The following is a 26,782-nucleotide window of genomic DNA, read 5'->3' as shown; positions in this document are numbered from 1 at the left end:
CCAGCAGGCTGCTCTGTCAACAGCTGCTGTAGCACAAAAGGCCAAAGGGAAGTGCCTCAGTTTTGCCCTAGTCCTCTCACACCTCCAAGTCACTAGAACATACCAAGTACATGGTAAACTGCAGGCAGTCTCGCCAGTGCAGAACAGGCTGTACAGTTGACTTTAACTGAAACATGAATCATCTCAGTCCTAAATTATTTTAATCCAATCAGTCATATCTCTGTTAAGGGGTGTAAAGAGACAGCAAATCGGAAAGAATGGCTGCCAAATAGAGGATATGGGACACAAATAAAGCTGCTAAGATGAGATGGAATATGAACTAATAATGATTTATTCCAAATGCCACTGGGGTTACTATGTGGATAACTTGGAGACAGATTCAGGTGAAATGAGTTTTGAAGGCTTTCCCCAGAATGATTTTTCTAGTCTTGGTAAAGGTGAAGCAAAGTCAGAGCTGTTAGGTACATAGGGAGTGCACACACGAGTTTTGAAGTGCTCCCAAACAAATTCTCCCTAATTAATATATGCCTTTCAAGCCTCTTGTAAGTAGACAAGCACTAGCAGCTGCAGTTCTTTTTATAGATACAAACTAATCTCTAGTACATGCTGGAGCTGAAGGATAGACAGAACAACATGCTGCAGATTTGTGGGGCTTTTCTAGTCATGGGCATATTTTTAATACAATCTAAAAGTGTAAGGGAATACAGAAGAGTGTAGAGTATAGTCTTCAAGAATACTTCCTGGGAGTAAAATCATATCAGGAGTGAAGTATCTAGCTCTTAATAACATACCATACCCAAACACATCTTAACTAACATGAGAAACAGCATGTGTGAGCTTTGACCTATTTTCTTGACAGATTCCACCTTTTGTAACCCATATAAAACAGGCAGAATTTGCTAGCATTTCTTCTGTATTTTCACATGGCCTTCATGACAAAGGATGGGAAGAATTACATGCTTCATGTTTTCATATGATTTTAAAAGCCAAGAGAGTAAGTCATAACAAAATTCCTTAGGCTCGATGAACATCTTTGAATGTACTTCCTGTTTGAAGGTGATATGTTTCCCCCCTTCTTTCTCTTTGTTGCTAGCTGTATATATTATCAGTTTAATATTGTTTTCTGCCTGGAGACAATATCCGGCAGCGGGAGGTGGAAGAAGGAACTGTACTACTTCTTTTCAATTTCTAATGCCTGTGATTTTATTTTCATAAAAACAGCCTAGATTTTGAACACTTTGTTTCTTTTGGTGGTTTATTACCTGTCAGAACTGGCCAGTTATTTATGATCTGATATTTGGCTGCTACAGAAGTCATTATCACCTCCATTTTTAATTTTAATAACTATTCTCTTAGTAAACCTCCGTTCAAGTAAGTTTCCAAAAATCTGCTTCAGATCAGTGCCCTGCATCTTCTGGAACCCACTGAAGTTGTTTTCCTCTCAAAGGAAAAAATAAGCTTGTTACATTGTTAGGGTCTTTTAGGTTTTCTCTGATGTGACATAAGAACTGATTTACTTCAAATAAAATGGCTTGTGGGGTTCCTTCCATTCATTCAACCAAAGGGAGAACTATTGGGGCTTCCTAGTTAAGAAGTGTTTCAATAGCTCTTTGTGCCATGTCTTTTAGGTTTAGAAGGTATATATTCTCTGTGGACTGTCTATACTCATCATTCTTGTGATACATACCTCTATAGATTGCAAATTAATTCTGTCCATTTATACTCATGCTCTAGAAGTAGCACCAGTCTAGACTCATTGTTAGTGTGATTCCTTTCTCTTCCCCCAGTATCTCAGAAATTAAAATAAACATCTGAGGCTTCAAATTACTGCTCAAAGTGTATTTACCTTTCAATCGCATTGTACACGAAAATGAAGGAAAATATGTTATTAATGAGAGAAAGGAATACTGACTGTGTGATTAAGTTTTCATTTGCTTGAGGAACTTCAATAACGAAGAAACCATCTCCAGAAAGTAAGTTTTTTCCCCACATAGCTTTGAAGTTAAACCACAATAAATGAACAAAGGCCAGTTTTGGACCTCATACTTCCCCTTCCTCTCAAATTAATCATAGTAGGCTTTTAGGTAGGATCCATGATGTGCTAGAATATACCTGAGAAGAGTAAAATCCAAGCGAAAGAAAGAACTTTATGAGCCGCATAAAGAAGAAATAATAAAATGGCAATGTGATTCAGATCAAGAAGTGAACCACTGGAGACAGTTATGATGCTGAACAGGTTACTCCCCTTGATTTTATCCTTGCTTGTCTTGTGTTGGGTGTTTGTAGGAGTGTTTCAGAGTAATGTAGAAAGGTCTTCTAGATTCAGCTGGTCCATTGTTCTTGTAGAGGTAGTAGCTAATGTGATATTCTGTCTTGCACCACTCAGCTATTGGAGTTGTTCTGCCTGTGGCTTTTGATCTTAGGGCTTAGGAAACCAGAGCTGTATCCAGAAGGAAGCTCTACACCTTGCATGTTGCTGTATGTTACTACAATGCTGGGTATCTGGGCTGCAGATGGTCTATGGTGAGGCTCTCCTTTTCTTGGTCCAATACCGTTCAGGCACTCACCTCTCTAAAGGATGCAAGGATTTAAAAGAAATGGAAAACAAGTACTTACATGGAGATGAGACAGCATTGTCTATGAAAATATGGCACATATTCAGATCAGCACTTTGCCAATCCCTACTACTATCACAGTGCCAAACTGAAATGATGGAGAAAGAAGTAGATCTGAACACTTTTTGCAATACCTCATGAGGAACTCATGAGGAGAAAAAAATTGTTAAATAAGATAATATACTGAAGCACAAACTTTGCATTTGCTACTTAACAATCTGGTTTACTTTGATAAAATACCAAGCTAATGACAGCACTAATGACAGCACATTCAGCTGTGGGAAAAAGTGCTGACAATATGCTCAGATGGTCTATGAATTCAGTGATGATGTAAGGAGTCCCTCCATAAAGAAACTTAGATAGGTAACAAGTCACCAGTTTAGGTTCACTGGGGCAAGAAATGATGTAAAACTTAGGAAAAGCAGCATGGATATTTTGGAGGGTAAAGCCAATTAGAGAATGGAAAACTGGATTCCTAAAAACAGGAATTGAGGGAAAGATTAATTTATATACAGTAGCAGTGTTAGGATCAGGCTAGCAATAGCTTATAGCTTAAAAAGATTACTACTGACAATAAAAAGTTAAAATGTTTGTATAACATTTTGATTATTACTGCAAAGATAAAACTGACTTTTCTTCACCTATCAACTCTCTTTCTCTTATTTCCCTGTTTGTCAAGAATTAGGGCAAGTTGATTCACTTGTGTACATATATATGTATAGATATATGTATATATATATGCATAGATACATATATATATCATTATGCCATAGGTTTACACGGAAGCTTTACATGTTACATGAAAGAAGAGAGAGACACTAGGACAACAACTTACTGAAGAAGTGGCATGGCACATCTCAAAAACTTACCTGTATTTCCTCCGTGTTGCGTTTTTGTGCTGTCTTGCACTACCCAAAACAGAGAACATGAAATAGTTACCAGTGTGACTTTGCACAGTGGTACTTGCCACAGATTACAGCTGTCTCAAAGGGATGGCTATCTGAACAGCTATCTCAGCTTGCTTTGTATATTATTCAAAAAAGGTGCCATAAAATAATGCTTCCATGCTCCACTAAAGAAATCACAGGCATCATCAGGGAACCTACTGAATTCAAAAAAATACTCAAATTCTTTTAATAAGTTGTTCTTCAGGAGAACCCTGTAGTATATGTGTTCTATATCAATCTCTGCTTAGTTTCAGCAGTGATCTACTCTTTGGGGACATATTGTCTGTATACTGGTGGGAGTTTTGTGTGATTTTTACATGTCAGCGAATAACTTAATTTGCTCAGAGACTGGTAGTGTCATTTGTTTCTGTTCTCTCCCTTAGTTAGACCCATGCCAGATATTTAAATAACAATTCTTACAGTAGGTGTAGCGGAATACTCTGCAACATTCAATTCCACCATTGGTATGTCATCAGCATCTGCAACTGCCTGAAAAATGAACACAGACAAGAAAGACATAAACGATGTATTGGTATGTCACCATGTCCTACATAATGTGAAATACGAAGGGCAGGACAAAGAAAGGGAACAAAAGAGGAATGTAGTAATATACTACATGTAATCTTGTACTACTAAATATTGTAATGTCCTGAATATAATCTTGTTTTTTTACCTCTCATTGTATGTGTTCATTTCATAGCAAGTGGTGAGACAACAGAAAGATAGATCAAGGATGGGAAATATAAGGAAATGAAAATATTACTGAATATACAATTAAAAGCAAACACAAGACAACATACCGTTCAGATGCTAAGTTCAATATAATACCTCCTTTGCTTGTCAGAAGTGTAACAAGGGAAGCTGAATAATGGACCAAGGAAATAAAAGTCTGATGACCTTTTACAGCCTCAAAGTCATTACTTACTGTGTTAACTCATTGGTTATTCCCATCTTCTAGGAAGGAACCTTCATGATTAATTATGATAAAATGTGCAGATTTGTTAACCTACCAGTTGTCTGAGAATTTAGATACTGTACAATCTGTTACCTTCTCAAAAATCCCAGAACGATGGCTTTGCAGTTTAGGTTTGGTTCTTAAGTTACTAGTTTCGGTTGTGTCATTGCCCGTTCCATAGGAGACCTGTCTGCTAGCAGGACTAGAGATCATACTGGTGATATCAGTTTCCATATCAGTACAGCCCTAAAATGAATACAGAAAAAAAAAAAAAAAAAAAAAAAAAAAAAAAAAAAAAAAAAAAAAAAACACTTTAGCTTTCTTAGATTTCTGGCCAGATAGTATCATAAGAATCAGTTTTGCCTAAACAGAAATTGTAAGAGAGACAGACACTGCATAATCTTTTTACAGAAACTATGCCACATGTGACTTCATAAAATGTTTTGCTTAAAGAGATACAAACAAAACCACCAAGTCTATTAAGCCAAATTTGGCTTTTTTTTTTCTTTTTTTTTTCTTTCCTTTTTTTTTTCCCCTACAAAATTCACTGCAAAATTAAAAAAAAAAAAAAAAAGCATTCTGTTATAGACTACTGTTGAAACTTTTCTAATACACCTGGTCAGTCACTTTAGAAACACTATGTATCATTTAGTAGTTTTAATTTATAACCTGTGTTTCAATTAATGGGAGAACATACAGGAAAAAAACAAAAGAAACAAAAACCTCAAGAATTTCCTAGGAGTCAAACATTCTTTTCTGAACTACCTTCTTTTCCTCAGTCTGTCAGCCTTTTCACTACATTTTGATTGAACTAAGAAGTCAAAAGAACATAGTGTCTAAAGAAATTGAAATGTCACTGTTAAAAACAACTGTCAGAATGCAGAGGTTGACTGTTTAGATACAATGATTACCTTGATTGTGAAAAATAATCACAGAGAAAATAATGGCCTTTTCATATATTTGGAAATGGTATTTAAAACAATTACAGGGTTACTAATGTAACTTTGGGTAGCAAAAGAGAAGTTGGGATGCCAAATATTTGCCTTGTTTCCAGCTACTGTGCAAGACATCTGGCTTCACTTACACTGGCAGCAGCAAGGTGTTGAGGTTGCCTGTGAAAATTCTTTAATGCATTTGTTGATTTTTATCTATGTCTGATGATTAATGTTTCCAAATGCAGCCCACTTCATCTTCAGAAAGCATTACCTGTATCCTTAAAACTTTGTTTTCATTAGAGAATTGTTTAGTGACAAGAAGCTTGGGGTTTTGTGTGTCCAGACTCCAGATCTGTGGTCAGTACCATCTTATTACCAAGGATGGTCAGGCTTTCAAGGGTGCTCTAACTCTTAAGCTTCCTTTACTTTCTAAAATTCCTCTTGTTCCATTTTTCCACTCTTCCTTCAGTGTCACAAATGGGAAAGAAAACAAAGAGCTACATTTTGCTCTTACACGTCAGCTTTCTGACTTTTGTTTCACTTTGACCCTTGACTTTTTCTGGAGCTCTTGTAATAAGCACCATAATGCTTATATGCTTAATGCTTAATGAAACACCTACAGCAGCTACCACTTTGAAGGACTCTCTATGAAAATTAATTACTCTGCAGTTAAAAATGTGTGTATGGGAAGCATCTTCCTTACTGATTCACTTTCAGAGACAGAAGATAGTCGCCTTCTTCCTTTCTGCAGCCCACTTGTCTCAGAAGACTGGCTGGTTACAGTGGCTCGTCTGGAGGAGGGATAGCTGCTAAAAGATCGTGAGTCTTTTGGAGAAACTCTCAGCAGGGTTCCAAGGCAGGGAACATATGTTGCAATGGCTGCTCTAATGGATGAGAGGTAGAACCAGTCAGATTTTTTATGTTAGCGCAAAAATTTGGTCATTATAAACAATGCATTTATTCAGAGAGATGGACTTACGCCACATGGACTGGAAAATTACTGGGCACAATAAAGGGTTTTCCAGATATCCAGTGCCTCATAAACAATCACCCTGCAAGATCACTTATTCACAGTGTTCTGTGGAATTCAAATTTATTGCTTGACAGGGACAAGGGCATTAAAGTACAATTCTTTGAACCGAAGGGAGCTATTAAAATGATGCTTTATCTGCTTTCAGCTTAATCATGGCAAAAATAAAATTCTGTCCCTTTAAACTGAGCCTTGCAGAAGTACCACATAATGAATTATTTTAATCTTCCCCTAAGCAGCTATTCTAGCTTCCTCTTGCACATCTGTCTGCCTGGTATCTGTAGAATAGTACAAAATGTGCAGTTATATTACAGTATTCTTTTTCTCATATGCAGCATAAGGAAAGTCTTTTTGGACAGCTTTTCTCTCCCTCCCAGCCTTTCCACCTAGAAGTCCGTGCCTGCCTCTTCTCCATCCACTTCCCTCATTGGTCTGTGTAAAGGGTGAAACAAAAGAGTACGTATGGCTTTGCTGCCATCCATCAGATCCCACAGCCTGCATCTGAACTTGATGTGGTAATGACCCTAGATGTTACAAGCCAGAAGAAATACTATCTGAAATACAGAAGCTTGAAGAAAGGTGGGGGAAGACACACAAAATAGGGAAGGAGTGGCTTGACTTACTGAGTTGCATCCCTCCCTGGCCTGGTTAGTTTAACAAACTGCTATTTGTAACACTGACAGATGTCTGGATCTCTCATGAAGATAGTTAACAAAAATTTACGATGATTTCCTTTGAGCTAGGAAAGTCTCTATCTTTTATCATGTGATCTGTAAGTACAGATCAGCATTCCATAAACATCTCTAGCTCCCATCTGCACAGTAAATTGTTCCAAGTACAGATTCCACTGACATTTATATGGCATTGAGAAGTTTTTTTGGGGAGGGGAAGGCAGTCTTTCAGAGGTAGAATGAACAGGTGAAGCAGAATTCAGATTCTAGTTCCTTAAGTTACAAAGTTACTGTCTGATATTTTCTGGTATATATTAAACATACAAAGTGAACTTACCTGTATTTGGGGTGAGTGATGGCATAAATGATGGGGTTATGGATGGCAGAAGCTTTGGCAATCACAGCTGGTATTGAATTCATGAAGGGTGTTAGAACATGCGAATACCTAGAGTAATGCAAATGTATTATATATTTATTAGTATTGAGCTCCACATAGTCTACGCATTTATACACTGATGAGAACCCCTAATTACTGCTCTTCCAAACAGTGAGAGAGCAAAATTTTACATCTTTTTCCTGCAAGGATCAGTACTAGCCTAATGCATTTCTGAGAAAGGTGACTTTCTTGGTGCTTCTCTTGCAGCACTTCAGTTTTATGACTCAGGGGTAACCCCTGTATTGCTTACCCTAGGGATAACGTCTTCCTGCAGTAAGTGAATGTGTGTTCATCAGAGTATCTATCTGTTCAAAACTCAACAGATGCACTTGCTAAATTAGGATAACCTAATGGGTGTGCAGAATGAGGCATTATAAGGAAGGATAATTAATAAATCACTTTTCCTTTTCAAACTTCGCTTTTTGCCTGATCTGATCTAAAAAAGAGGGGGGGAATGTGTCTTATGGTGTCATATGTTTGGCTTATGTTACTGAGGCCACGCATACATACAGGTTATGAGACTCTAAAGTATACAGAAATTATGACTGATGTCCATCTGCCATGTTCCTGTCAGGCAATTAATTTGAAGACAGCCTGAAGTACCCCACAGAGTTTTGGTCAGAAAAAAGCCAATAGAACATCTCAGACCAAAATAACAATAACATTTCACAGGTGGTTTCTAGCAGGCAGTTTCTCCATGGACCTGCTTAGGGGCTATGACGACCTCTTCCTGCACTGGTAGAAAGTGCTCTAAGTGAAATGGCCCGTTAAGTCAGTCTTTCCTTCCATGGATATCATTCTTTCTTTGTCACAGCTCGTCTTCCTGAGAAGGCAGTTTAAGCTCTGTCTTTCATTTAGCCTTGCATTCCCACTTGTATTCCTGAAATACTCAGATTATCCTGTCTCAGAAGGTCTGTCATATGAGTGCTGCAAACAAACAATGAAGAGGATTGCAGAAGTAGGTGGCAGCTCATCATCCTGATAAAGACATTTTTCATCATATTATGGGTATGTTTACGTTCCGTGATGAGGAAATGGTTTGCCAGTGGTAATACAGGAACCATTTTGTCAGCTGCCCGAATGATGAGATGCCATTTCACCACTAATTTAAAGTTTTTCGCTCATGAGATTTGTCCAAGTAACATGTTCTTCCTAATAAAGTATTTAACATGGTTGATCCTAATAATTCTTTCAAAGTATTGGTTAGAGGAGTAATTCTTCACAGGATCAGGAGACCACAAAATAGTATGACCTTTATGGAATGGAGCTTTAGACCCTCAGATGAGAGGCATGGTGCTTTGGTGAGACTGGCAGAGAGTTCATCTGACAGAAACATACAGCAACGAAGGATTTTGTTTAGGCTAACCACTCGCAGAAAGTACAACTTTAATGTAACCTGGAGATTAACAGTACTAGTGATCATGACTGTGTACTAGCTCATTAGTCCCCTTCCAAAGGGGGAATTTTATAATGGAATTCTTTGAAGGAGTTAAGATTCTTCTTTTTTTTTTTGGGATATGTTGTTGCTCTGTGAGATGTTGCTCTGTCTTTAGTCCGGGACAGTAGCCACAGAATTCATGTGTACCTTCATGTCTACCTTCCATTTGTGGCATGCAGTGATTTTTGTCTTAAGTTCATTGTAATAAAAGGCAACAGAAGGCCTCCAGGCTTGGTCTAATCTTTGAAAAATCCCAGAAAGATTGCCCCAAAAAGCATAGTTCAGAAATAGAAGAAAAAAGCCGAGTGAAGATGTGTTGCTGTCTTTATGAGCAGCTGTCTTTATGAGCAAAATTTGCAAATGCTCATTTGTCAGATACTGCACAGGTACAAAATTGGCCATTTGTTCAGATTTTTGTCAGTATGAGACATGGGCCAAAAGTAAAGTTCAGCAGGTACTTGATCATCCTAAAGTAGATGCTGAATCTTACATAACAGCCTGATAGTTCTATATGGCTAAAATGCTTAGTTTAAAGCATTTTTTTGTGTGTCTGAGAGCAGGTAGTGCTGCAAGGTAGCTATGATGCATTTCTGTGTATTCCTTATTTTTGTCCATCTCTAGTGGTCTCACATCCCCAGTGTGATGGTCTCACATCCCCAGTGATCCCCAGCAATACCAGACAATAAAGCTGTGTATAGATTCTGCATTAATAGTATCACACTTCTGTTGAAATTACTGTATAAAACACGGGTAATTAGATGAAGAACATGCTTAAGTGATTTATATTTACTATATTTTATATCAAGCACCAAAAAGCTCCCCAAAAGAAGTATGTACTTGTCTAATTCTGAGCTTGCTTATGCATGTAAGGAAGTTCAGCAGTTTGATGTAACACAAGCAAACAAATAGACTTTTGTATATAGGAGAAGTGAAGAATCTCAATTGGGTGAACCTTTTTGCCTCCCCTAGTTAGCATTTTGGTGCTAAATAAAATTAACATAGTTCAAATGTGCAAGCATAGAGAATCTGCATGCAGAAATCACTGGCAGTTTCTTATCTTGCTAGTAAGAACCTTCCTATTCCTGTTTTTGTTTTTTCTTTTTTCTTCTTGAAAAGTTGAACTAAGAAAAAATCACAGTCACTGTGTGTCTCATTTGTTAAATGTCACTCCTGAATATGTTGTTGTTTTAATGCACTTCAGGCATTAGACTTGACAGGTATCTTTGACTTTCATCTGTCTTTCACAATTTCACACCTTTTACTTTCACAGAATATTCCTTTGCTGATAAATTCATAATTACCCAGCAAAAGCTACCAGAGCAACAACAGAGTATGGTGACCAGGAAATGACATAAAGCAAGATGACAATCAGTGCAATCTTGGCCAGCTTCCACTCATTTTTCATCCTCTGGTACTGTTTCTGTAACTCCTTATTTCTGTGTTTGCATCCAAATGTCTGTATAGACCTAGGGGAAAATAAACATAAAACAGAAAAATGTAGATAAGGAATTAAGCAAACTACTTCATAAAATGCAACAACAATTACTCTTATGCTATTTTATAATGTAAGTCTTGTACTTTTATTGTATGTTTCTATATGTATGTGACCAGTCCTTTGCAATTCAATGTACTTCTGTTGGACTCATCAATGGCAAAAAACAGTGGGAAAAAAAGTCTTGTACCAGAAGAATTTCCACACATAGCATTGTCGGGTTAACTTGAATACCTAATTTATTAAATATAGTTTGAGAAATCTTTGCTTCCATAAGTCAGATTGTGGTACCATACTGACACTCTGTACTTTTGGCTATGCGACTAGATATGCTGATATCTACAAGACAGATAGCTACAGATTACCAATGTAGTGGCAGACACTGGCCTTTATTTTTAAAACAATTGGTTTTGTTTCAGAGACCTGTAATTAATTTTTATCTCTTTTCCACTCTTTGTCAAACATGGAATTTGCAGTTTAATTCCATTTTTCTGTGGAATAGTTTTTATACTCAGTTATTAGGCATCTCCAATATCCCTTTAGTATTTTGTTGTTGTTGTTAGAGTTGGTTAATTTTTGTTAAAGTTGGTTAATTTCTGTAGTCCTTTCTCATCCTTCTGATTTCTGAGGCGGCTACTCATACCCTTTTCTGTATCATTAGCAAGAATCTTTAAGAGCTCTGGTGTAAATTCAGAACCCTGAATGGCCCTTCTAAGAACCATATTTCTTACCATGTTGACAGAACTCGTTTCCTGTCTCAGTCACACATATGAACAAACAAACAAACAAAAAAGTCCATTTTGTCCATTTTTCTTTTGTTAGTCCTTGCTTTAAGAAAATAAGCAGTCATTTAAACAAATAAAAACTGAAGACTGTTGGCTACTTACTTGTTTGCCTTCTTGATAGCCTCAAATATAAAGACATAGCTGTATATGATAGCAATTAAAGGAATGAAAAAGACGAAGCAGAAAAGCAGCATTGTGTAGGCACGGACTGATGGCGTGAAAGTCATGTAGTCCCAGGAACAGGAAGTCAGGAGACCTTCAGGAACATACGCACCTAGAAAGAATGGCAGGAGAAGGCATAAACCATGAAGTGATTCTTATTGAGTATTCTGAATGCAAAAGTTAGAGAAAGATACTCAGAATAAAGTGGGATTTAGACTCATTCTCTTGTGGGGGAGAAAGAGTTTTAAAAGATACATGATTCTTTGTTTAAACTACCTCTTTGATTTTCGTTTACTCTGTTGCCCTATTGTTTTTAAGTTTAGCAGTCTAAGGCTTCAGTAGATCTGAAATCATTTTGTTTCCATTCTTCATTATAATTTAAAGCTCAACATAGTCAAAGGGCATTTCTCCAAATACTTCAGTTGGTCTTGTATCAGATCCATGCTGTTTTCAGATCTGCCCAATTCCTCTCAAATTGCTGTCTTCCCAAGGAGTGAAATGAAACTGAAAATGAAGCTATAGCTACCACTTCTTTAAACTTTTGCATATTAGAGAAATTTACTGTGCAAAGGAGAGTGATTTAGTGTGCAGGTCAAATGAATTTTGTCATGAAATAAAATCGAGTACATGGTTAAAAAAATGTCATACATGCATAATATTCTGCCTGAAATAAAACATAATCTTCTTAGAGCAACTATGTCAAACAGGTAAAGAAATTGTCAACAGCAACTTACTTTTCCTTTGTATTTTAATTTTCACTGTGTACAGTGGTATTTTCTGTTGAACTTTTGAAAATACTGCACCAGATGTGCTCAGGTGCATCCAATTAATGTGTGAGAGTTAGTACTGTGGATACTATTAGAATCTAATTATAAGATAACAACTTAACACCCTTCAAGTAATTATTCTGCCTTCCCCCATTAAGATTCCAGAATCTAAGACTGTGTTCTCATTTTGTTCTTCTAATACTGCTTCATTCAACCAAAGGCTGCTTCTCCCAGTAGTGAGGTCTGCCTGCTTAAACACGCCTCATGTTTAAGGGGGGCCAGACTGACAATAACAAGAAAATAACAAAAACCTACTAAAACTCAACTCAGTAACTGAGTTTGTTTCAGCATCCTTTGGGAAAACAAAACGTTGCTGTATTCTTACCTCAGCTGAGCTGACACATTCTATTCTGGAATTAGGGAACACAATAATGGGCTGGAGTTTTTGAATGATGAGTTCATTCTAACTTACTGACTGAAACTGGTGACTCATAGGAAACAAATAAATGGTACCGAGATGGATTTGATGAGGAAGAATAACAGAAACTGTCTTTGTTACAAGTGGCAATGATCATGATGCTGTATGTGTGTTCCAATTTGCATGCATAAAATTAACATTTGCGAAAGCAAATTGGTAGTTATTACTAAATGCCACCCCTACTGGAAGCTTTAATGAAGATACCATTGGCTGAATGGACAATGTGACCGATACCTAGTGCTGTTTGCTCATCAGTCAAGACTTATTCATGATGTACTTGCACAAAATATTCAGACTGTATTCCTCTTTTATATGAAGAAAGAAATTCAGTTTGCTACCACTCTCTTACACAGCACCTCTGGGAAGGAAAAAAGCCATCAGAATTTTTTTTTATAATTTTTTATAAAACTTTTATATACTTCAGTTTAGCTCAAAAAAAGTAGGTAGAAGATAATAAGCAAGCACATCATTCATAAATTTTGACCTTTATTTTATCTCCTGATCTTTGTACAATAAATAATGAGCTTAAGGAGAAGTGCCAGTGTCATGTAATTTGCTCATATGCACTGGGTGTTTTTTCTTCTGATTGGGATCTTCAGTTTCAATATGCTTTTTATCAGTTTTCCTCAAATTGTTTTGCTGATGCCTAATATGCAAGCTATCGATTCATCCCTTCCTATACCTGTAACAGATCAATCCTTAATCCAATGATATGAGGAAAAAAACTTGTATTCAGTTGCACTTACTCCATCCAAAGAAGGGTGGGAGGCTCCAAGCCAAAGAGTACAGCCAGACTCCTACCAGGATTATTAGGGCCTTCTTCTTTGACATCACTCGAACAGAAGCCAGAGGTTTTGTGATGACAAAGTATCTGTCCAAGGCAATCACCATCAAAGTGATCATAGATGTAATGCCAAAAAGAGCTCCGCAGAAGGCATACAGCTCACAGCCTTTCAATGAAGATGACAGAAGTAGCAGTGAAATTAATCTACCCATGCTAATTTATTTCTGGGAGGTTCAAGTCTATGTTTCCTATCAACTAATGTCTTCTGGAATTCATAAAGCAACGGAACTTCAGTTTTGCAGCAGTTGTAATGCTATTTCAAAGCTACTGTTTATCTTGCTAATTGTATTATCCATGGAGATAAACTTCAAAGATTTTGTTTGCTTCGATTGCTGGAGACAGCAATACCTAATCTATTTTCACTCACTGACTTACGATGTTCCTAGTGGGAACCTTTCAGCAGTCCCATGTCTTGTGTAACTCTAGTTTTACTGCAGCTCCCGTAGAAACAGCTAGTAGAAACTGCTAGTTTGTTCAACAGTGTGTTCTAGTGACTTTGGTATCATAGAGTCATTTACATCTCAAAGTCAGTGTAACTGGAGTAAATATTCAGACTATGAATATATTCATGAATGATTTGAATTATTCAAAGAACTTCACAATTATAAGCCAGTTTTTTATTATTTATTTATTAACACATGCAATTGAACACTTCCTGGAAGTGTTGTTTGTTTGTTAAAAAAAAAAAAAGACAAAAAAGACCATCAGAGATAGCAACACCGTGTCTCATATTCCTCTCTGTCAATACGTATTAAAGAGGCAAAGACTTGTCTTCTTCATACTATAGTTATAGAGGAAGAATGAAAGCACATTCCTTAAACAGGCTTTTTTATGCATTATTGATTGTGGGCTCCTTAGGACTGATTTGTGCACCCGTTACACCAAAGGTGAAAATCCCACTATTGAAGCCTGCAGCAGATTTGCTGTTGACTTCAGTTGTGCATGTTTCACCTGGGGTTTAAGACTCCATTGCAGGTGCATTGCCTTCTACCTGCTGGATCAGAGGTTCTGGAAGGTCAGAGTTAAGAGAAGAATGATTCAGCAAAGACTGAAGGCTGTGCATTATGATTACTATGCAGTCTAAATGGTGAGAAAGGTAGTGGGTAAAAATTAACAAGAAAAAGCAGCTTTGAATATTTGATAGACCTTTTTAATTTAATTTATTTTTTTTTTGTAAGAAGCAGCTGACAGAATCCGTACCATCTCCCCCCTTGTGGTTGAATCCTTAATATCATTTTTCCTTTTATATTCACTATTTAGATTGTAAACTGGTTTGTACAGGAATCAGAGTTGGTATTTTTCTTAAGTGCCATTGCTGCTTTTCATGCAGTCTAGTCAACTGTTCTTATGCACCCACGACCAGATATTTTCTGTAAATCATACATTAACACTGACTCCCTCAAGAACATTTTCTTACAGGAAATGTTCTGTTGTTAGCATTTTTGGTGTGAAAACTTGCTTTTGCTAAGCTTTCCAGTGCAAGTCCCTGAGCAGCTTATCTAGAACAGCTATTACGCTGGTGTATATTGAGTTGGTGGTTCTTTGTCGCAAGACTCTGCCAGTAAGTACCTGATGAGGTGACTGGGGAAGAATGCTGGCAAGGAAATTGCCCCTGTATCTTATGTTGCCAGTGTCTCCTTCATATCTCATGTGTGTAATTTTCCTGGAAGTGTTCAAGGCCAGGCTCGATGGGGCTTTGAGCAACCTGGTCTGGTGGGAGGTGTCCCTGCCTGTGGCAGGGGGTTGGAACTGGATGAGCTTTAAGGTCCCTTCCAACCCAAACCATTCTGTGATCCTGTGAATTGCAAGTGTACCCCAGGGAATTGTAAATTAACTGGCACTATGGTGAGAACATACTTCGTGATTTCTTGTAATTAATAAATAAATATACAAACCTTTCTCTCCAAAAATCCAGCGTTTGTGGAGACTGTTGGTGAAAAAAACTGGAGATTGCGTAATGGACATAAGGAAGTCACTGACAGCTAGATTGATGATGAATATGTTGGCTGGCTTCTGAAGGGTCCTACTCCTACAAAGAAGAGATCAGAAGGAATGTTGCTAAACACTACTGCAGTGTTAATTATGTTGTTGTTCTTTCCTGTGAGCCTTGGCAGCTTTACTAACACCAGGGCATGTTACAGAGCAAGCTAGAGCAGAGTGCTTCTCATTTGCCCTGTGAGAGAACGTAAGCAAGGCTCAGTTTTACACCCTTACACTCCTGTGCATTTTAGAGGGTTGTTTTGATAACCAGCTCAGTGATGGGGATAAATCATGTTTGTCTTTAAATACTCTGACCCAGTGCACTGCATGTCCATGATTAACAGGAAATTAAAGCTGATGTACTCTATGGATTTGCTGGATCTGGGTCGTGTTGAGCTGCGGGAAGGGAGTGCATATCTCCCTGATACTGATCTTATGAGCAGTGACTTCCAAATACAGGGATTAGGCAGACTCACTAGGTACCACATCAAGCATTATGTTTTATATCAATTCTGCTCTATGACATGCATTTCGCTTGCCCAGACACTTATTTTGAAGAGGGCTGTAGCTAGCCTAGAGCATATCTGACCTGCATATGCTATTCATAGTATTACAGTACAATGCCTTAAAGAGTACACATAAAAGCTCAACTGAGAGCACTTCCATCAGGGGTTCATTGTAACTTTTTTTAGCTCCTTTTTCAAACTTTTGGTCTTACACAGAAACGAAAACTATCAGAATAAATGATAGACTCTTTGCACTTCTCCACAACCAATCAGTAGGACTGCTGTCCCCGAACTGTTGGTTTGGGATCAAGGAGATATTAGCAGGTGCTTAGGGGCCACTTGTTTTTATTCAGTAGTCTGCAAAGTTGCTGAATGTATTTCTGTTTCAGACAGCCGGCTCAGTTTTGCAATTTCTTGAGACTGTTTTGTAGGCATCCAATATATTCTCGGAACTTTTGATAAACTCGTTACTTCGCTATCAGTGTCCTTTTTTGTCTTTATGGCATCTTCCAATAAAGACAAGCTGTGTCCTCCACTGAAACCACAACTGCCATGGTTGGACTTCCTGTATGGGAGCAGCCAAAGAGCTATGCTAGGTCACTTACTTCATCCTTGTCTCACATATCTGGTCTGCCTGCCAGCACCTTATCTGTTCTTAAGGCCATGTCATTCACACTGAAGTGTTGGTATCTACTCTGAATGCACACACAGAAACAGAAAATGTGAGATTGCCTGGGAAAACTTGCTGCTATTTTACCTTTTTAACCTATCATTTACTACACCAGATAAATACAGGCCTAAGACCCAGATTAGTTTGGTCCGTATTCCAGTGATTCAAGTTGACACCATCAAAGTGTCATATATTTGTTATTGTTTACGTTTGCAGTAGTGTGTAAAGATCAGTCATAAAGCAGGAGCTCACTGGCTTGACATCATTCCAATGCTCTGTCACACAGTGCTGAGTGTGACAAAGCAGAAGCAGGGTGAATAAATAGGAATGGTGAAGATATCGTTATTGTCACAGATCAAATATCTCTCAGACACAAAAGCTTGGATGTGGCTTTGTTGAAAGGAAATAAGCCAAGTGTTAGAAAAAGTAAAAATGAGAGACATTGCCAGTAAGGAACAGGGAACAGAGCAAATGAGAAATAAGCAGTAGGATGAAGGAAACATCTAAAATAGTGAAGATACGTGAGAGAGGCAGGTACAAAACATCCCATCAGTGCTCTATGGAAACTGTTCAGCCAGTAGCAAAAAAAAATTATGGAAAGTTTTCTGCTCTGGCTGCATTTTTATTACTTGGTGTATCTGGGTGATTGCCATTTTGTTACCAGACCACGGTTATTGGGGATTCAGAGGGGAATGGCAGGTTGCCATTTTGTTTCCTAGAGCAATGTCTCAGTGCATTTACAATGGCAGTATGTCTGCACTGCATGCAGAGTGCAGTCCTGGTGCTGTTAAAGTTCATCCATTTCAGTATTTAAAAAAAATCTAAACCAAGATACCTGCAGAAAACATAGATGACCAGGAAATTACCCAGAGTTCCTGTGATCCCCACGATAAGAATGACTGCACCAATTGTGTAGTGGGCATGGTCTGGGACATCCACTGTAGGAAAGGCACCAGGAACACTTTTTGCTGTCATCTTCTATGGAGTAAAGAAGAAGTCATAGGTATATGGTCAGATTTTACTGAATTAGCTGGCACTTGCTTTTGTAGAAGGGGTAACATTCAAGAATGTGAAAAGCCAGCAAGCAAAAAAGTCAGAATAAGCTAATTGATTTCACATTACATTTACAGCTGATCATCTTCAGGGGCTATGTATGCCATCAGCAGCACAAAGGTCAAACATTGTTTTATGTGTTTACTGTTGATTTAGACTGCTGGTGAAGAAAAGCAATCTATTCTCTCCCAAAAGAAAGAGAAGGATATGTATGGGCGAGAAAAGGAGATACAGAAAGGGACCATTTATATTGCATCTGACATTAAGTAATGCAGTACTTAACAAGTAAATCATCTGCAGTTTTCATTTAATGAAAGTTTCTGTACCTGTGAAGTGTGATTTCTGTTGTCCTCTAACACCACTGTCTTAGAATTCTCTAATTAAGTAGAAATGACTTTCTATTGAGAAACATGCATTTAATCCTTTAGCAGCATGGCTATTTCATTTCTCCCACTGAATAACTACCCTGAAGACTTAGTTACCGAAAGCCTGGTGGCATTTAACAACGGTCTTTTGGAAAGTAAATTAAGGACTAGAAAAACTAAACCACAAAAACTTTATAGCATGTGTCTTGTTTGCATACCTGCCTATTTTCTTCACTCTGGACTGAATGAAGTTATTTTGTTCCCTGTGAAGTTGTGATAAAACACATGATGAAAACGTGTTTTACCTACTGATAACACATGGCAAAATTCACTAGGCAAGTGTGAAGACTTCAGCATTTTAAATAACAGTTTAAAACATTTTCTTAATATCAGGAGCCACACAGAGTATTTAGACCAAGTGACCCCAGCTAAGTAATGAAGTAAACAATAAGCCTGCAGCCAGGAAGCAGGATGACCTAACAGAAATTGAAGAGGACAGCCAAACTGTCACTGTTCTGCTGCCTTTTTGATGTAAGGTCAAGCAAGGAGATTTAAACACTCACCTCTGTGCATGTGCCACTGTCCCAAACATGCCTTGGCATCAGCTCTGGCCAGCTAACGTAGTCATGATAAATACCAAGCCCTGTACTCATTCATCTGCACAGACGTATCCTGTCTCTTCTTCATAGCCAGGTTTTTCTCATCAGGGGTGGCACTCACTCGGGAATGGCATGCCATGACCACTGCTCATAATTCAAGTCTGCAGGGTGCAGCCACGGCATTCCTCAGCTACTGGGCTACAAGAAGCATGCCAGGGTTGAGAAAAGCCCAGGAGATATTTTGAATAGTTTATATCTTGTCTCCTGTAAATATTGTCAGTCTGGCTGTGGCCTAGGATCCATGGCAAGGGAATTGTTTGTATCAAGATTTGTGCCTGTACCAAGTGTAAATAATGCTTTGAGGCTGGATATGTTCTTTCCCATCACAGGTACTGGTACAGCTATCATATGCCATCCTTCTTTCCTAGGAAAGGAAGGTTGCTGTTTGGAAAGGAGGAAAGCACATAGAGGTATGTAGATATGGAGTTCTCACATTCTTTCTACAGCTGTGTCAACCACTGGCATTCACAGTTAGAACAGAACTCAGGATTGCCTTTGACAACACCCCAGTTATCAAAGGACAAGAGTATTTCCAGACAATAGGGGCAGACCTTAGCTCTGAATAGATCTCTGAGATTGTATTAAAGTTACGAGAGACCATTTAGATTTAAAACCAATGTGCCAGTAGCAAGAGTCAAACCCCAGGAGTGTCTGAAATTTTACTGGAGATTGTCTCTGCTTGTGTGCTGAGGATCTGCCTGCAGCAATCCTCAACAAGAAGAGTGTACTCCCTGGGTTTCTTCATTAGCAGGGATGAAATGCTGGACAAATAGTCTAATCTCGGAGACTGAAAATGTAGCTCTGGCTGTTATACTTGGAACAAAATGTTGTTATTGCATTAAGGCAGATATGCTAACTGAATGACAGTAGCATGATGTTCATTGTTCAGGTTCCTTCAGCAAGTGTAAGTTGGCCTCACATCATAAACATCAGCAGGCATCTTGCCCATCTAGAAATTGCTACACATAACACACTGTCAGTAAAATAACACAAAATCCTGTAGGAATAGCAAGTGAGAAAGTCTGAGATGAAACTTAAACAAATGAGATCAGGTCTTCTTTGGTTTGGGCTTATTTTTTTTTCCCTTACCTTTATGGCTAAAACGTTTTTTAAACTGCTGCTCTGCAAAGAGTTAATCATGATTATTAATGGAATGGAGATTTCTGATGTTTTCCCCCATAGCTATCCATTTAATCAGAACTGGATCAAGGTAACAGAAATGAAGCAACTAAAGGAGCTTGTTTTGGCTACAAAGAACAGATTTAAAATGGCTTTGATTTAAATGAAATTTCTGGGGGACTAAGGACAAGGAAAAAATTGAAAGATAAATATAAATACACAGAGAAATATCAATAGAGGAAAAGGTTATTTAAGGGACAGCAGAAGACTTCCAAACTTCTTTCTTGAGGATAAAACAAGTTCAGAAAGAATAAAAATGTAAAGTGTGAAAAAAAAGAAATAATATTTATAATGGAGGAGTGATAAGACATAAAAAAATACCAAATAGATGGGGAAAGAAGAGGTTGGGCAAAGAGAAATAAATTCACATTTTAGTGTGGACTTCTTGGAGGTCTGTTATTTTCACCACAGCATCCAATTATGTCTGTTCTCCAAGAAATACATTTGATTATTTAAAAAAAAAAAAAAAAAGTAATTTCAATCTTTTTATTGGAAATACTGGTCTGATTCAGAATATCTTTAAGTCAGAGAAAGGTCCTAACCAACCCAAGAGGCATTAGATAAGGCCTAAGCACTTCAAATTCATCCCTAAGTTGCATACATACAACTTCCTCACTAGAAGATGAAAACACATGCCTGTCTCAAGTTCATCTTACAAGGGAAAAGATAGTGCTTGAGAATATCAGGACACCAGGATAACTGAGAAATCAGACAATTCCCAAAGCTTTTCTCTATTAATTTTCTCCAGCAGATAAGCTTTGTTTGGACTCTGTCTTCTGTTGTCACCCCCAGTATTAGGACTTGGGTGGCACAAGAGAAAAAAATCCCACTGTAGCAATCCCCACCATAGCAATTGTCCTTTGTGAATGCTCAGCCTCAGCAAACTATTTCAATTGCATTGTTAACACAGAATATCATTGCTTTGCATGTTCTTCTGTTCAGCCTTCTTTCTATATACACTTCGTAATGAAGTTAAAAAAAATCAACAAGCAAAACCAGCACTTTATTATTTCTCTTCCAAGTAATATGACAAAACAGCTTGTTTTATGTAACGTGGTTCAAGACATCACCAAGTGAACAAAGAAACGGAACTGGAAACCAAGAGTTTGGACATTTTCCGGTGGGTGAACAGTGCACTACAACTTTCCTGAGACAAATAAAAGCACTTGCATCTGAGGCCCTGGACCACTGGGTGCCAGTATACCCACAGGGTTACTGTGCTGTGGGTAGCTTAGACTGGTATTAATTCTGTGGGAAACAGTTCGCTGGGAAGCATCAACTTCCTGACAGTCACTGTAAGTATTGCACATTTCTCAAATAAGCAAACAGAATGGTTACTTGAGAAGATGTGGAGGACATCAGGGTAGTAACAGAAATGTAACATGATCTCTTCACTTCAAGTACTAAGGGTCAGTTTGAGAACGTATCTTCCTGACAAGGATAGCATTTTAGCCATCCTTGAAAGCAAGCTTTATAATATTGCTTGGGTGTGTATGAAAACTGGCCTTTTGCTAGAACTGTAAAATATTTTGTAGGCATAATAGGCAAGCCATTTATTATTTACACTGTGGTTTTGCAGAATCATATGGATAATTAGGGTTTGTTAAGCAAGCTGAGAAGTGGTCGCTGATTCATTCCGGCAGACGTGGCAGAACATCAGTCTGCCTTTAGGACTGGGTGTCTTGCAGAGCTGTAAAACGTGCTTAATGAACAGTGATGTGGGAATTCCTTTTCCACCACAGAGTCTTAGCATTTGGTTCGTACCCTAAAACAGGGTTGTTATCCCTTTGAAAGGATAATCTTAATGGAGGATATTTTTATCCTTGATACATAGGTGTAATCCTTTTCTAAATCCTACTCTGTCATTGCCTTAAGAGTCAGTGGCAACAAGTTATGAAGGCTGCTCCACATCAGTGTATTTTCTTCCAGCAGGTTTAAGTGTGTTCTTGGAGAAGCGCTAGAAAAAGAGGGAAACAACTACATTTAACACAGTCTGCCTTCTTAAAACGTTCATTGTTATCCCTAAAGGAATGCTTGTCTGCTACCTATAACAAAACAGCTAAAGCAGAACTGGCCATGTTTTCAGCTGTCATTCACTAAACTTGACTGAGTCTTAGAAGCATGAGCTGCTTTTAGGGAGTTTGGAGAAAAGGAAGCATTTAATAGTTGGTGAAATCTGTTTAAGTCCTTGTTGTTCTGGCCTTGTCCATGTAAGCTGCAGCACAACGTGGAACCTCTTTATATTTACTGCCTGCTGCCAAAGCTGGTTGCAGGGGAGGCAGAATCCTTCCTGGAAGGCCAGCAAGAGGAGATACCCTGCTTCTTTGGGAAGAGATCCCTCACTTCCATGACATGAGAAAAATATTTTTGTCTAAGTGAAGAAAGGACATCATGCAAAGAATACGGTGTAACTACTACTGGTGAAAAAAAATGTTCTTGTTCAGAGTAAGAAAAAAAACATGTTAATTGATCTTCTGAGAGACCTTGGTTACTGGAATCTGACTAAAGCTAGGAGTAATGATGGTAGAAGCAAGGCCACAGATGTTAATCTTTGTACTGAATATAAATCACATTTGATGTAGCCCATTCCTTGTATTCTTCCTATGGCAAGAGTGTAAAGTAAGGTTTAGTTTATAGGAAAACAAGAAATCCACATAGGATGGAATCTGAACATATTTCATTCGATTGATTGATTAATTGATTTATTTCTGACATTGTTTTAGAAGTTGGGAACAGAAAAGACTAGGACAGGGACATTTTTCAGCTAGTCCTGCCTGAACACCAGATGGATTATACCTAACAAGACAAGGAAAGGGAAATGGGGACTGCTATGTTGTTGTTCTTAGGTGTTCATCTAGCTTTCAAACTGTAGTCACTGGTTTTGCAGAATGAATGTTTTATTGGAATAGAGCCCAGTTCCTAAACATGGCAAGTTTGGCAGTCCCACTTTGACTTTGGCAATGTATCGGGTCTCTTTGTTCTTATTTTTCCTACAAACATTGGTAATGAAGTTGCTTATTTGTACATTGTGGTTTATAATATCAGTAGCATTAAGCCTTTTCCATTATAACAAATCATACAGCTTGGAAAAATTATCAGAACTGAAATACTGTCACTTCCTAGAGTTTCTAGGTGCAGTTTTAGTTCTGCCTACCTACGAGAGTCTTCAAGCAACTGATAGTACTTATTTGTCTTCACAATTCCTTGCTCTGATTTCTGAGCTTGCCTTTATTGGCACTTTTTCTGTGATGACAGGCAGCACAAAGAGGAGTGTAATCAATTCCATGCAATTATGGTTTCAGCAGGGTGACGCCAACTGCTAAGCCCTCATTCTAGTAGGCAGCAGGGCTTTCCATGGATGATGTTTGTCCTGTTGAGCAATTTGGATGGCAGATTTTGTATCCTGTCTTCCGGATTTAATCTCAGCCACAAGCAGCACATATTGCTTTCAGTCCTGAAACTCTCCTAAACCAATCTTGGTATCAAATTAAAATGCAAGAGTTTGAAAATGCTTGACCTAGGGAGAAGAAGTGGACAGATAATTTCCTCTTCCAGCAGAATAAGGACAAAATAATTTTGAATTTTCCAGTGTGAATCACTCTGTCCCCAGAATCCTTTTCCATTTTGCCATGTGCTCTTCAGTCCCACTTCTCCCTCCCTGCTATGTTCTGCTATCCTCTTTCATTATGTTATCCATCTAATTTAGTTCGTAAGTGCCTCGGCTCAGGATGCGTCTGTTTATTTTCCTGTAATACACTTCCAGGTTTTATTAAAAAAATAAACAGGCTGCATTATTACTATGTAAATAATAAAATATTTACTGCTGCTTCATTATAAATTAGGATCAAACTGTAACACCTGGTCCAACTTGCTTTATGCATAAAAACTTCAGGAGTGTTTGAAACTACCACGTGTTTTTTTAAGTAATCACTGGGTTATGTGGCTCATGCCAAAATATCCGGGGTGACCACATCAATGTTTTAAGTTGAATTTCAGATTTCAAAAACTCCAAAAACTAGCATGGGTCTTTTTTTGTTATTTTCTTTTTAGCAGTCTTTGCAGGTCTAATAGTATATAGAGATACATAACCAAGAAGAGATTTCTGAATCCTTTTGGTTTGGTTTGTGGGGTGTAATGCAAAATATTTTTAGAAAACCCAAAGAGACTCCATCCTGAACTGTCATTAGCACAGATTCACACCATCACACTTTAAAGGAATTTTTCTGTTAGCATTTAACAACTGAGAAAAAACTTTGGTAGAACTAACCTGGAAAACCTTTCTGAAAAGCTTTCTTGAGTAACTGCAAGTAACAACTCTTCAACATTTACCAAAGCACTTTCTTACATTTACAGACTGTTACAGAAATGATAGGGATTTCCATTGTGAATAATACCACAAGCGAGCATTGTGTTTGAACTGCTGAACAACTGTTTAACTTACAAAAACACGCTCTTTTTATAGTTTGCAACATATTCAGTGTACTTTGCCTTTAGACATCCCTTCCTGTCTTCTGCCCATGCAAAACTGCCAAAAAACACTGTTTCTACAATCCTTTCTGCAGTAGGTAAGAACATAAATAAAAGAAGGTTTTTAAGTTTCCATTAGGTTGTTCGCTATTGCATTACAACATTAAATATGTGCATGTACCTTAAATGTCCCTTTACAGTTCTATAAATGCCAGCTTTGCCAGCAGAACTACCTGCTACAGCTTTTAGTGACAGAAAGCACTTACTGTTGGGGCTCTAAGAGGCAGGTCCATCAGTGTGTAGGCAATCGCTTCCGAGTCATTCCATGCATCGAGGGACTCCACAGTTTTGGTGCCGTTGGGGTCCTCAGAGGGACAAGAGATCCCCCTTTGAATGGGCTGACTCTTCATGTGAACAAAATCTAAGCAGTAGAAAGAAAGCAAAGCTCTCCCCTAACTTTAAGTCAGCCAATTTATCTTTTTGTGTGTGTGTGTGTCTGTGTGTGTAAAGCAGATTGTCAAATTTTCTGTCTGGAACACTGTGAGAGCTAGTGCAGAATTTCTCACTAAAGCTTCAGATTGCTTTGCTCCATCTTCAGCTTAGCAAAGGGCAGCAGCAGCAGATTCCATTTAAATACAGGAGCTGCAGGGTCTGCACATGCCCAGTTTGGTGCTCGTTACATCCAGATTCAGGCTTCACTTGAATGACAGTATAAAACTGATGCTCACTTAAAAGTATTGTTTTGTTTTTGTCTTTAACAAAGTTATGTCTGAATTGCAATGCTATGTCCACAGTATCACTGTGTGAAGAGAAAGAGGGTAAAAGGTTGACTTTGCTAACTCTCTAAGATATTAGACTTTACTGCTCATTGTCAGTGTATTGCTGAATTAGTTTTTTGTACTCAATGATTAAAGAAAATGTATATGTACAGTTCTGCTGAAATTGTCTGAACTCAAATAGATTCTGATATTTAACAAAGTGCTTGTGTGCACTTCTGTCTTGTAGAATTTAGGTCATGGTTATTTGTTGGTCTACTTCTAAAAATAAACAGGAGAAAACAGGGATAAAACCCACTGACATCATCCTTTTCTGCTCTTCAGTTTTTTTTAAAAAAATAAACACACACGCAAATGCCTTAGGCAAAGAACAGCAAAAAAACATTTGTTTCAAGAGTAGTCTGCTTTCTTTTTTGGTTTTGTTTAGTTGGGTCATACATGAGCAGATTCTCATTCACACAAATCTGCCTTTACATTGGTTGCACTGTACAGAGTTAGGAGTTACTCTGTTCCCAGCTGAAGGCCCATTATAATGGTTAAGTGCATTTTAATTGCAATAAAGTATTTGGTACAGGGTGTGGAAAAGCTGTTCTAGCACATACTGCAGCCTGAGTATGAGTATGACAGCGTTGAGGCCTTCCAGCTGCCATCAGAATGACCCTACTAGAAGGTACGAGCTTCATTTCAGTTGGTAATAAAAACAGATGGTGTGAACTGTTTCTGGAAAGCCTTTGTGAGAAGTTTGTGATTGTAGCAGGGGGAACTGTGTTCCCTCCACTCTGCACAGACTCCACTTCTCATGTACCATTCCTTCAATTCACACCTGCACTACCTGACCTTAAATTGAGGGAAAAGGGTTTGCATTTCTTTGTGTGAACGGGAGGCGTGTCAGTTCTATGGATATATGTGACCTGTGCCTCCATATCAAAAGCACTCACCTACAGTGCTGCAGATTCCCTTTCATTGCCAGTCAGTTAAGTAAGGTAGCATTTATCTTGTATTACCAGGCCACTGAACAGTAACCAGATGAGAGACTTCTTAGATTCTACAGGCTGTCAAACTGTGAGACTTTAAAAATAATTATTAGCAGACCAGTTGTGAGTGGTAGAGAGATTTCATCAAATAATCCCTGCCCTGCAGAGTTAGGTAGGCACACCCAAACTTGGTTTAAACTAGCTGTGGCTTGAGGCAGAGTTGCACTCAGAGATGGCTAATCGCCTGTCAATTTTCACCTTTGTTGACCGAGATTCTTTAGTCATTTTCTATGGTATGCTCTTCCCCTCTTATCCACATCTAGCATCATACACATAAATATCAGAGTTGGATGTGGTGTTAATGGTGTGAACTTCAAAAGAAGTTGTCATGAACTCAGAATCCATCACTGTGTTTTCTTAAATATGTGGTTTTGGCTGCTACAGCAAGCATATAGCATCCTGTAGGTATAAGGCTGCAAATTATGATGTTTGACATCTTGATGGACAGGACTTTTTTGGAATATAATCTTGCATTTTACTACTATAAAGGTAGGAGATGACAGTAAGTCACAGTATGAAATTGGCAAGAACTTGTACT

At 38.1% G+C, this 26,782-nt stretch overlaps 2 protein-coding genes across 3 annotated transcripts in view; one reads left to right on the top strand and one right to left on the bottom strand.

The window, feature by feature from the left end:
• The window catches only part of WAPL (WAPL cohesin release factor), a 147,841-nt gene that overhangs the window by 11,788 nt on the left and 109,271 nt on the right, over window positions 1–26,782 (top strand). The gene's annotated exons all lie outside the window — the stretch shown is intronic.
• OPN4 (opsin 4) lies at window positions 1,751–25,020 on the bottom strand. Of its 2 annotated transcripts, none has more exons than XM_035329618.1 (11): window positions 24,701–25,020; window positions 17,547–17,689; window positions 15,451–15,584; window positions 13,458–13,661; window positions 11,407–11,578; window positions 10,329–10,493; window positions 7,491–7,598; window positions 6,156–6,336; window positions 4,611–4,763; window positions 3,983–4,051; window positions 1,751–2,571 (listed from the first exon to the last, which is right to left on the bottom strand). In XM_035329618.1, exons 1-11 carry the CDS (start codon window positions 24,842–24,844, stop codon window positions 2,383–2,385), a joined length of 1,662 nt encoding a protein of 553 aa, XP_035185509.1. In that variant the 5' UTR covers window positions 24,845–25,020; the 3' UTR covers window positions 1,751–2,382. The 2 variants fall into 2 exon arrangements, with proteins under 2 accessions (XP_035185509.1, XP_035185510.1); XM_035329619.1 differs by having other exon boundaries at window positions 17,547–17,686.

Source organism: Oxyura jamaicensis, chromosome 6 (genome assembly GCF_011077185.1).
Source record: "Oxyura jamaicensis isolate SHBP4307 breed ruddy duck chromosome 6, BPBGC_Ojam_1.0, whole genome shotgun sequence".
In the NCBI taxonomy this organism is placed as follows: domain Eukaryota; kingdom Metazoa; phylum Chordata; class Aves; order Anseriformes; family Anatidae; genus Oxyura; species Oxyura jamaicensis.
The sequence above is the reverse complement of the archived record's forward strand: the minus strand, read 5'-3'. Positions and strand labels throughout refer to the sequence as shown.